At 38.6% G+C, this 13,064-nt stretch overlaps 1 protein-coding gene across 2 annotated transcripts in view; it reads right to left on the bottom strand.

Annotated features, from left to right (window-relative positions):
- Nucleotides 1–2,203: 2,203 nt before the first annotated feature.
- Nucleotides 2,204–13,064, bottom strand: part of LOC137637983 (uncharacterized) — a 36,583-nt gene continuing 25,722 nt past the window's right edge. The window contains exons 4-5 of one of the 2 annotated variants that reach the window (XM_068370084.1): nucleotides 3,946–4,114; nucleotides 2,204–3,807 (exon numbers count right to left, since the gene is read on the bottom strand). In XM_068370084.1, coding sequence (XP_068226185.1) covers nucleotides 3,604–3,807; nucleotides 3,946–4,114 — 373 coding nt within the window. In that variant the 3' untranslated portion in view covers nucleotides 2,204–3,603. The remainder of the gene's footprint in view (nucleotides 3,808–3,945; nucleotides 4,115–13,064) is intronic. The other variant, XM_068370083.1, reaches the window with a different exon arrangement.

Genomic DNA, 13,064 nt, shown 5'->3' with positions numbered 1-13,064 from the left:
AATTATATATCGTCAAAACATGTTATTTGGCTAAAGGAAAAAACTGAAAGGTTTTCCAAATAAAAAGTTCCTTTAATTTAGAATTTAAACCATTTAAGCTAAGAAAGAATGAACGAAACGTCAGAATCGGTTTACTCTTACTGCAAAGTGAAACCGTGATACACTCTCTCTCTATCGTAACGATAGAGCGCATGTTGAACGTCCTGAACGTCAACAACTGCGTAGTCTAAAAAACTAAACGTTAGTTCATCTTTGAAAACAGTACGAGACTATCAAAGAAATTCTTTCATAAAACATTGAATTTAAAAAGTTTCTTTAAAGGCTAAATACGATATAACGGGCTCAACGTTGATTAACTTCGGTTCCAAGTTAGGACCGCCTACTATCAGGAAAGGTCGCATATAAACAAAACATTAAAATTTATTTTTATATGTTTATAATAAATGGAAAGTTAATCGAAGAGGCCTAATAAAGGCGGAGAGATATAAAATATATAGATCTATAACGTGTTAAGCAAAATTACTAAAAACCTAAACACACTTCGGTCTAAGGGAAGGGTCGGCCATTTAAAAGTGAAAGAGAGTCCATACTCTCTTTGTCACCATAATTAAATCTATCCAAAACGAGTTCAAGTTTTGAGATGAAGATAAAACCCCTGCATAGCGAAAGCTCAAAACTGGAATAGTGTACTTCACCAAATAGTTGCGAAAACAAATCCAGTTAGTAACAGCGTATTTAGTAGGTCTTGCCAGTGGCACGACAGAGAGAAAATTGGTTCTGTGTTGACATGGAGTACTTGAGTACCTGCTCGACAGATGGCGCAGTTGATGTACACCCCCACCTGTATAGCGATCGCTGGCGTATTTTGTCCTTAGGTTTTTCTGTCGGGCAGCAGAGCTGACAGCTATATGATCACCGGCTAAGTTTAATATTGAAAAATATGGTTTCCTACTTGAGCTCACTGAACGTCTACATCTCTCATAAGTTAAGATTTTAATTTTCCCCCCACTTCAATAGCCTCATCCCCAATAGCATATAGTTGTGCTTATATGGTGGCATGGGCCTAGCATTTCAGTCTACTTCTTGAATGCAAGCTAGTTGGTTGTCTATCGTAATGGCCCACAACTCCAGAATGTAATGTTTTGTTTACAAGTGTTGCTTAGCATTAGGTTGATCAAACAAGTCTTCTATTTTTGAAATGCAATTATGTAAATTGATCGAGTTGGTCGTTGCTAGAAGAAAGAGATTCTCATTCCCGTGTGTCATGTGCAGTATCATGAGTAACAGTGTGAATTAGATAGATGTTCTGACAGGGGAAGCTAATTCTGCTACTTTTGCATAATTCTGTATCTCTTGCCATTTCCACCGCCATTTGGCCCCAGTTGTGCCGGAGTGTTCATTGCGTTATTGGCTAAGTAATTCATCCACGTGTAACTCATAGCAAGGTGTTTAAAACCTCCATGCTTCTCGGCAATAAGACAAGAATTTCATACTGAGAGAAAGGTGTTAAAACCTCCCTATGCTTTTTGGACTTACTCCCACCAAAGGATAAATCTCCTACCAAGTACGAGGCTTTGTTTCTGTGAAGAAACAAATCACAAATTTTTAATGTACGGTATTTTGTATTTTTCCTAACTACAGTATACAAACCTGGTTTTTTCAAATTATACTCCCCGCCTCATCTACCCCACAAGCCCTATGGTCAAAGTGGTTACTCGGTGAACCCGCACGGGGGATGGGGCTTCTCTTAATACCCACCAGTAACTAACAGTAATAAATTTTAACAGCAGAGTTCCAGTTTTGCTGACACCATACACCAATTAAAGAACTGGTTCGTATAGTTAAGAAAAATACAATTTACTTTTTAAAAATTTTCAAACACAAATACTGTACTGATTTCCTTTGTTATTTAATTAAGGAGGTAAGACAAGTATTTTTACTTCACTGACCGCTCAAGTTTTAATAATCATCAACTAGACTTCAAACCTCCTCTTACTTAAATAATCATACACATCTATAGTCAATTCTTTTTAGTGAGGCAGATTTGTACCGACTCGTAGGGGTGCCCTTTTAGCTCAGAAAGTTTCCTGACCGCTGATTGGTTGGACAAGATAATTCTAACCAATCAGATAGCAGGAAACTTTTCCGAGCTAAAAGGGCACCGCTGCGAGTCGGTGCAAATGCGCCTCATTAAAAAAAATTGAGTATAGTTTATCCCTTCATCTTTTCTTCATGTGTCTTTGTTTCTACACCTTATTAATCAATTACATCAGAAATGGAACACCAATATTGGTATGATAAATCAAACAATGTTATTTGTTATTAAACTATAATGTTAAAAAAATAAACAATTCACCTTAAATGCAATAAAATAAGAGTATCCTTTAAACAAAACTCAAGCAATCATATTTTACAAAACATAAAGAAAAGTGTATTTATACAGTACCCTGTATATCTCTGTGATGCTACTTCATTATGAAATAAAAATAGTACTTATAATTTTAAGTTTTTTTTTTATAAAATATATATTGTATATATCTCAACTAAACTAGAAGCATTAAAATTCTCCCTATCATAATTATGTGTCATAATTTTCAATGTTATGACTCATAAAGAGCTTTGAATCACCTATTGTTTTCTAAATTTACCTGTCATGCACTACTTACACATCAAAAATTTTATTGACAACAAATCATATACTGTATCTTATTCATACACAAGTACAAGTGGAAATTTCTTAAAACTGTATTCCTAATTTTAAATAGAAAAATAACAGATTTACACTTATTGAAGATACAGTATTTCATCAGCATCTTAACTTCATTGATTTTTTTTATAACAAGCAGTCTTGTGTTATATATTCTATTTCACATCTTTGGCCATTCTAAAACTGCTGTGCCTTAAATGAAATCAATAATAATCCTAATCTTACCTCTGGTAATATTGTGAAAATAAACCTAGCACTGCATGAATGTAAGAGTCAATAGGGGACTGATGAATGCTTTCTCAAAACACTTTAAATGAACTTCAGTATTCGTAGGAAAACCTGCACTTTGTTTGCCTTTTTACAAAAGAACACCCTTTATATAGAACCATATATTGTGAACTTTTATCACAGTGACATTTGTTAACAGCTTTACAAGAGGTTGTAGATTTTGCATGTTTAACAAAGTATTTCCACTTCTCTAACAAGTTTTTTAGTCAGACTAACAGACATAATACAGTACACTTATTGAAAAAAGTAGGTTTGCATTTCATCCAGTAGTGCCTAACAACACCGTTACCCCATAAAACTTTATGAACTAATGACGAGCACGAACCAAACTATTTTACAAAGTATTTAATACTGAATGAAGTTTTAACCACCATTAAGTCAAATGCTAATTAAACAGGAAGAAGAAAGATTTATAAAATTTTCTTCATTACCAATTTATATTTTTTTTTTTAGATATTTCAACTAACAAGTTATATAACTTGGCCCGATGTCTAGATGTTATGAAAGAAAAATTCTTAATAATATACACAATTTTTAAAAGTGCCATATGGTATTACAATAAAGTATTTCTTGAAGTATATTTTCTTTTTACTATTTCGAAATATCAATTAAGTGAGATCAATAAATTCCACTTCATTTAACAATCCATCATGAAAGGAAGAATCATGGATATCCAGCAGAGACCAGTCAAGTGGTATATCAGGGAATTCCCACCGAAGTCTACTGGAATTATTTTTCCATAGAGGGTTTCTTGAACCTTCAGGTCGGAGGTCCTTCATCAGAACTAAACGAGTTGCTAACACAGCAAATGACTGTAAAAAGACATGATTCATTTTACCGTTACCAAACAAGAGTATCTCTTTATTAATAGAAATATCTACAAGAATCATGATTTCTAATTATGACAAAGAACAAAAATCTAAAAAAAAAAAATTATACTAAATGATTACCTCCTGATTTTTGGCAGACTTCCAACACCTAAGAAGAGGCAGGCACTGGCCACATGGAGTAAAGTACCCTTTACTAGTACATGGAGCATGTTGCACACATGTAGAATGTGGGTCTTCATCAAAGAGGGATTCTTTACAAGAAGAAACTTGACAGACTCTGTTGGTATGTCTGAAATTACATTCCCTTCATAAGTAATAGAATTTTGATAATGAAATTTAGCATTTCTTACTCGCCTAATATTAATAATGCTTGTCTTTTGAGGGTTGGATTAATACAGACGTTTATCTTAAAACTAAAATTTTCCCATTTTCTTTGCTTTCAATAAGTTTAGGTCTGTATAGTTGCTGCAGAGATTCCGGGCAAAATAAGCCCCACCCCTTGCTGACATCATAGCCAATCATGTTGTCTCCTGCGTTTGGTTTGAAATTTGTAAGGGGATGTATTGTGACCGCTGCTAACATGGGAGACAACGTGATTGGCTAAGATGACGTGGGGGGGGGGGGTTATTTTGGCTGGAATCCCCGCGACGACTAATGCAGTATAGTACAGCACTGAGACACTGGCAGTTAATGAGAATAACCTCGGTTTAGGTTCACTCCAGATCCTTTGTCTTTTTACTCTAAGTCGAAACTATTCCCTATCCTTTTAATATCACTAGTCAGTGGTTAAAAGGATGGGCAGGTAGAGTATATGAGCATCAGGCAAGTACAGTATAGAAATAACAGAATTTTATTAAAATAATAAATTTCTGTTTATTTCCATGAAAGTCCCCTGATGTTCATAATGCTGACTCCCACACTCTGATAGAGATGGGTCTGTTTAAGGAAGAGATAGGGAATGTAAAGTTCCAAGATAAAGAACTCGTCCAGTACCCGAGAATCCCCTCTTAGCCTAGTATCATTGTAATCACTCTGATGGGCATTAGGGCTGTGGGGTCATTTGTGTGTAAGGATAATGTAAACGATTAAACAAGGTGTTATAATTTAAGCCTCCAGATTGTGTTCCCAAATACAAACCTACAATTAAACTATGCACTTTTTATATATGGTATTATGAAACATCATGTATTATTTCTATGAATTTCCCTGGTGTTCATATTGCTGCTTCTCCAGAAGCCTGGTTTAATCGCCACTCGCCCGTAAATTTTTTTAATACAGTATCTTAAATTTTTCCATTTTTTTCTGCTTTAACCAATATATGCCATAAACAAAGAAATAGAGCCTTCTAATGATAAATAGAAGGAAGCCCAGGTTGTTGCATTAGGAAATATATTTTGTAGTTTACTCCGTCAACCGGCAGCGATCGAACACACACTCGTATAGTTTACATACTACTTTTTAAGATGTCTTCCCCTAGTTTAGTTTACAATTATTACCTGGAATGCACATAGGAATTATTTCTGGGAAATCATGTCCTGCATTCCCTTGTATCAGTTTAGGGGCAACTATAAGACTAGACTAGATTGTGAGGCAGAAGACTGAACGGGTTTTCTTTATCCTTTATCCTGCCATTCGTTGAAGTAAGGGCTTATCACCAGTCTCATGTTACTTACATGGATGTTGTGGCATATTGTATGATTCCCTTAAATTCTGAGGTGCACAAAGTTTCAATGAATTTGGATCATTTTCATCATGTTTCAGATGACAATATTTGCCGTTCACTTGTAAGTTCGGCCACCAGCTCGTCTCACATAGCGTTTACCAGACGCTAGTAAATCCAAATCTAATACCGTATAAGTCTGTGATCCTTTTGTTACTCCCTTTTCAAAGGGTGAACAACTGAGAAATCAGCTGATGTTCACTCTGATTCTCCTGCAGGAAAAGGAAACTCAAAAAGTCAGATGATAAAAGTGAGGAAGTACCAACTTCTCAATCTTGGTGTAACCTTATTACTGACATATACCCTAACAAAGGGTTTGATGTAAGTTCAGAAGTATCTTATCCTACCAAACCAAAGAATTGGTTCCTTCCAAGGCAAATTATACACCTCAACTCTCCAAGAATTTTGTCTCTCTTTCAGACAAAGACTGGAGATTCAGGTTCACATTTAGTGCTTAGACCTTCTTTAACACTGATACATGCTAATTGATATAAGGCTTCTTAAAGGACAATTTAGTAAACAGCTTTCATCCAATCATTGTGCCTCATAAAAGAACATCTCTAAATTTATGTTATGCATTAAATGTTCATCACTTTCAATTAAAATGACTATGTGCTTTATAATTTTATCATACTTTTCAATAAGATTTAACTGAACTCAATCGTTCGCATGTATAAGATAAATCAGTTACCTAACTTTGTTTTAGAATATTCTGTAATGCTGTCTTTAAACTTCACTTGTTACACTAATAAATGAAAATAGCTAATGAATAATCAGCCCGATAATTGAACAGTAAACTGGCAACTTTCTGGTGAGGCTTGTCACAAACACGTTTATTGTTGGGTATTCTACAAAATCAGGGGCTTTGTTGCTCCTTGGGGATGTAAAGACCATTCTGACCAACTATCTGACCCTTACGATTCACCTTATACGCTGTGATATTCCTTTTGCCGAGAATGAACCAGGCTGAGTATAGTATACTATTGCGTTGTGAACTGCCTATTCATGCACCTACACAGCTATTTGGCAGAAAGGCTGTGAGACTGTGCTGCCTTCTTTGTTGACATATACTGCCATGGTTGCATTTTCGTTCATCAATGCAACCGAGTAAATAAATAGAAGAGACTAGAAGTGTTGAAGTGCTAGGTAAGCTAAACTTCAACTCCAGAACATTGATATGAAGGAACTTGTCCTCTTGAGACCATTATCCTTATGCCACATGGTCCAGGAGATGGGCCTCCCACTCTCTTCTCTTTAATACCTCTGTAAATAGGAGGAGATCTGGAGGACACTCTAAGAGAGACCCCCGAAACAGATTCTCCATGTCTAGCCACAAGAGCAGGTCAGTTTGGTGTCATGCTTGATCGGTGCTAGGGTCAGAGGAGAATCTGTGGTTTATGACCAGTGTCTCTTTAGACACATTTGCAAGGATCATAGATGGAGACCTCTATGAGTAAGTTTCTCCAAAGACATCAAGTGACCTAATAGCTGTTACCAATGTTTCCTGAATGGTTTACTCTCTTCCGACACATAAACTTTCCTTGTTATCGTATCTATGTCCATGCCCAGATTTATCATTTTTGGCTTGGGAGAAAACCTGGACTTTTCTAGATATGCCATAATCCCAAGATCAGGATAAGACAAGAGAAATCCATCCCAATGATGAAAAAGTTGGGAATCTGAATCTACCAGTATTAGCCAGTCGTTTAGGTACCGGATCAAAAGAATCCTGTTGGTATGAGCCCATGCTGACACCAACGTAAACACTTCAAGTGAATACCTCATATGCCACGGACAGCCCAAAGCAAAAAGCCTTTGCTCCCTAAGACAAAGTGTAGATACTTTCTTGAAGAACATTTTATGGGAATTTGAAAGTGTGCATGTGGTGATACTTGAGTCATAATAAATCAATATTAAAAGTGTCAAGGCAACGGTCTAAACCGAGACATCTTATGTAGTGTAGCGTTTGTTACTATATTTTTTTTTTATTATGCATTACAATCATACTAAGAGCTATACTGCTCTTGCTTCTATGGATGCCATGTTTTATTGGCTTAATGTGAGTTTGAATACAATGGCTCAACAAACTGCAATATTTGGGCAAAGTTAACAGAGATTAGGTATTATGCCCATCCTGCCTTAATTATGCCCTTTTCAAAACTTAAACCACCCTTTTGGCTACACTGCCCTTTTCTCAAGTTAAACCACCCTTTTGACTATATTGACCTTTTCCCAAGTTAAACCACCCTTTTAGATATACTGTATTGCCTTTTTCTCAAGTTAAACCACCCTTCTGACTATCCTGTATAAGGGCATGGTTTAGAGGGTTTACGGAACTGGTTTGCTCATAAAATATCCTAAAATTACCAAATTTGAACAGCAGTTTGTTAAATAAAATAGACCCAGTTTCTCATTCAACAAAAAATGAATGCAATGGCAAAGTACGACATTTATTATAAATCAACATTTGACCCCAAAACATTTTAGGTTAACCTTTATACTGCCAATCAAGGATCTGTAATCATTGCATTACTATGGTCTTCATAATGCCTTTGGTTAACTATATTGAGAAAACCAAAGGCACCTTTGGTTAAGTGCGTATACTGTATTTAGAAAACCATGGTTCACTCTAACAAATAAAATATATTAATTTGCTGATCCTGTATGGGGACATTTAATTTCATCATAAGATAGATTTTTATCCTGTTATGAATCACCTGAGCTTATTAACATTTTGACTATTAATTTCTCACGAAAGCTCTCTTCACAAAATAACTTTGATAAGATCTACTTTTCAGTGAAGAAAAAAATACAGCAGATAGAGATGCTAATACTGTACATTAAAAGTTGTAAGCAGACTTGAAGAGGCAATATAAGCCAAGTTTAAGAGGATAAAAAATAATGAAACCAATATAATCTTGTGAGCCACAAGGCTAAATCCTAAATATACCAGGTAAATATTATTGCCTTATTACTAGTACAGTAATAATATTAGTTTCCACTTTTACTATGAACATGAGATAAATCTCAAAGAAGCAGCTATCATTAATATTAAGAACTAATTTATAAACTATCTATAAAATGTTATTTCTGGGCTCGAACCTGTGCCGCCCAGTGAATAAGCTCCATTTAGCACTTATTCTTAGGTAATTTACTGCTAAATATACCACGACAAAGACCCCAATAGAGGAGAGCCGTTCAACCTCACTCGGCACCACCAACTCTGCATCCGCTCAGAACCCAACTCCTTTTAGCACGCCTGTGTTGTAACCCGCTTTTTTGTTGTGCTCTCGTATTTCGCTTATTTTCCACTGGATTATGGCTTCTTCGTCGGTTTCCCAGGAGACACCGTCTAAGTTAAGTACCAAGCTATGTTTTGCTGTGTTTTGAGCATTCTAGATCGTTTAATATTTAAATTATAGGAGTTTATTCTCTTCGTTCATATCGATCTTGCTTGATTCCGCTTACAGTTGGTACTCCTGTTTTGAGAGCTTTTAGTTTCACTCGCGGTGTTACTATGTGTATTATTTTTATTATTAATTAAATGTTATTTGTTATTGTGGATATTCATTATTTAGCGTTTAGAACCCTCGTGGTTCATTTTTAGGGCCGATATCAGTTACGTATCGTTATGGCTTGCCGACCTTCGTTACTAGGCGGCAATTTTATTTTATAAGTCATCAGGTGTGTCCTTTGTGATTTATTTATTATGTTGCATGCCTTGCCCTAAATTTTTTATGTGTATATTTATATAATTTTTCGACGCTATTACTATTATAATGAATATTTGTGGCAGGTAGGGGGGAGGCTTTATGCCTTCCGCAACAAATGGAGGTTCAGTCCCTGGGCTTTCAGTATCATCTCCAAGGGAGTGGGGTGGAGTTGGATTCAAGGGCCTCCTCCTCCGAACAAATTTCATCAACATTCCACTCCGGACCTAGTCGAATTCGTCCAGGATCTGTTACAAAGAACGCCATACAAGAAACGAAACACCTGAAGTTTCAGGGTCGGCTGTTCAGTGTCCCGAAGAAGGATTCGGACAAGAGAAGAGTGATTCTAGACCTATCCCTTCTCAACTTGTCCATTCAATGCGACAAGTTTCGAATGCTTACCGTCTCGCAGGTGCGGACCTTACTTCCCCGTGGGGCCGTCACCACCTCTATCGATTTTACAGACGCCTATTATCACGTCCCGATAGCGAGACACTTCCGTCCGTATCTAGGCTTCCGCCTAGGGGACAAAAATTACTCCTTCAAGGTGATGCCTTTCGGGCTCAACATCGCCCCAAGGATCTTCACAAAGTTAGCAGAAGTCGCTGTTCAGGAACTCAGAAATCAGGGGATTCAAGTAGTAGCCTATCTGGACGACTGGCTCATTTGGTCAGACACCTCCCAAAATTGCCTAAAAGCCACTCACAGAGTCATCCAATATCTTCAATCTCTAGGCTTCCAGATCAACTTCAAGAAGTCCCGTCTTCTTCCGAAATCAAAGTTCCATTGGCTCGGCCTGCAATGGGACCTTATATCTCATACTCTGTGTCTTCCCAAACCCAAGAGGTTAGAGATTGCGAGGAACACCAAACGCTTTCTCAAAGACAAAGTAAGTTCCAGACGACTCCAAGAGAGGATTCTGGGGTCCCTTCAATTTGCCTCAGTGACGGATCTACTTCTGAAGGCAAAATTGAAAGATATCAACCGTGTCTGGCGTTCGAGGGCGAACCGGAAGCTCCGGGACAGGAAAGTCCGCCTTCCTCCCATTCTACGGGAGAGACTTCTTCCTTGGACAAGAGCCAACAATCTGTCAAAGTCAGTTCCCCTTCGGTTTCTGCCTCCGAAGCTAATCATTCACACGGACGCATCCCTATCAGGTTGGGGCGGCTATTCTCAGCTCAGGAAAGTTCAAGGTCTTTGGTCTCCCTTATTCCGCCAATTTCACATCAATGTGCTGGAGGCCATGGCAGTTCTTCTAACCCTGAAACGTCTCGCTCTACCCAAGAGACAACACCTTCGTCTGGTCCTCGACAGCGAAGTGGTGGTCCGCTGCCTCAACAGAGGCGGGTCAAAATCAGGGCCCCTGAACCATGTTCTAGTAGCCATATTCTCCCTAGCAGCCTCGAACCGTTGGCATCTTTCAGCTGTCTACCTGGCGGGAGTCCGGAACGTAGTGGCAGACGCCTTGTCCCGGACCTCCCCTCTAGAATCGGAATGGTCACTCGATCTAAAGTCATTCCGGTGGATTCTCTCTCGGGTTCCCGGTCTCCAAGTGGACCTCTTCGCCACGGAGTCCAACCACAAATTGAGAGTATATGTGGCTCCCAATCTAGACCCTCAGGCTTACGCCACAGACGCCATGTCACAGAATTGGGACATCTGGGAAAGGATTTATCTCTTTCCCCCGGTGAATCTTTTACTGAAAGTCCTAGACAAACTGAGATCCTTCAAGGGACAAGTAGCCTTGGTCGCACCCAATTGGCCCAAGAGCAACTGGTATCCTCTCCTGCGAGAGTTGAGACTATATCCTCACCCGATACCCAATCCGGTTCTGTCTCAGATAGTACAAACACGCGTTGTGTACGCTTTCTCAAACATTCAGAGCGCCCTAACTTTATGGACTTCATGAAGTTTGCGGCCATGCATGGTGCCAATATCGATCCTCAAAACACCTTGTTTCTAGAATCAGATAAACGGGATTCCACCATCCGCCAATATGATTCTGCAGTTAAAAAGTTGGCAAAATTTTTGATGGACTCAGACGTGCACTGTATGAACTTGAACCTTACAGTCACTTTCTTTAGAACTTTATTAGAATCAGGTCTGGCAGCCAATACTATCACCACTATTAAATCTGCTTTGAAAAAGATCTTCCTAGTAGGTTTTAACATAGACTTAACCGACTCTTTGTTAGCTTCAATTCCGAAAGCTTGTGCCAGACTGAAACCGGTTACTCGTCCTACCCCGGTGACCTGGTTCCTTAATGATGTACTCAAATTGGCTTCTGATACCATTAACAGTTCTTGTGATTACATTCCCCTTCTCAGGAAAACACTTTTCCTGGTGAGCTTGGCTTCCGGGGCAAGAATTTCTGAACTGGCAGCCTTGTCGAGAGACCCGGGTCATATTGAGTTCCTTCCTTCGGGAGAGGTCCTTCTTTCGCCTAACAAATTCTTTTTGGCTAAGAACGAAGACCCTCAGAACAGATGGTCCTCCTGGAAAATTGTTCCCCTCACGCAAGATCCGTCTCTGTGCCCTGTTGCTACTCTTAGGTCTTATTTATCCCGGACCTCCTCTAACTCCTCGGGGCCTCTATTCGTTAGAGAACAAGGTGGTACCATTACCATTAAAGGGATCAGGCAACAAATTTTGTATTTTATTAAACAAGCTAGCCCTGACTCTTTTCCTCTTGCACATGATATCAGAGCGGTTGCTACTTCGGTGAACTTTTTTCACCACATGAATTTTACGGACCTTTCCAGGTATACAGGGTGGAAATCACCGTCAGTGTTCAAGAAACACTACCTTAAACATTTGGAAGCCCTAAAATTTTCTACAGTAGCTGCAGGGAGCGTAGTTACTCCCAGGTAACTCACATGTTAATTCCTTGTCACTTTATCTCTCCCCCTTACCTGCCTCATTTATACCCTATTTGTATTCGTTGGTTTCGCACCTGAATACTATTATTATATTTGTAAATCTTTAACTCCTGAGTATCTGTATATATTATCACTCACGGCATTATTATACCTTACCTTATTTGTCAGTTGTTCTACCAAGTGGATTTATGTTCCTTTTAAGACACCCTTATAATTGTTTTTTGGCACTCATCTCTGATTAAAGCATCTTGTATTTTCCTTACGCTTATGTTTTTCCTTTATTTTGCAAGTTTGGTGACATTTCTCTTGTATAGATTCACTGGGCGGCACAGGTTCGAGCCCAGAAAAGGGATTTTGACGTAGGAAAAATCTATTTCTGGGCGAGGGACCTGTGCCGCCCAGTGAACCCTCCCAGCTCCTCTCCCTTGGAGTCCCAAAACTTTGGGTGCTAAGGAGTTGGGTTCTGAGCGGATGCAGAGTTGGTGGTGCTGAGTGAGGTTGAACGGCTCTCCTCTATTGGGGTCTTTGTCGTGGATGAATCTAAATAGTGCGGGACCTCTGGATTATACGCCCAATTTTATACTGACACCAATAGGTAAGCGAGCTAGTTAACCTAGCACTCCTTTACATTTTTTCTCTGGTATATTTAGCAGTAAATTACCTAAGAATAAGTGCTAAATGGAGCTTATTCACTGGGCGGCACAGGTCCCTCGCCCAGAAATAGATTTTTCCTACGTCAAAATCCCTTTTTATAATAAAATAAATTTTTGAATATACTTACCCGGTGATTATATAAGCTGCAACTCTGTTGCTCGACAGAAAACTCTACGTTAAAAATCCGCCAGCGATCGCTATGCAGGTAGGGGGTGTACTTCAACAGCGCCATCTGTCGTGCAGGTACTCAGTACTCAATGTAAACAAAGAACTCAA

The sequence above is a fragment of the Palaemon carinicauda genome, chromosome 3, assembly GCF_036898095.1.
Source record: "Palaemon carinicauda isolate YSFRI2023 chromosome 3, ASM3689809v2, whole genome shotgun sequence".
NCBI classification, from domain to species: Eukaryota; Metazoa; Arthropoda; class Malacostraca; order Decapoda; family Palaemonidae; genus Palaemon; species Palaemon carinicauda.
The sequence above is the reverse complement of the archived record's forward strand: the minus strand, read 5'-3'. Positions and strand labels throughout refer to the sequence as shown.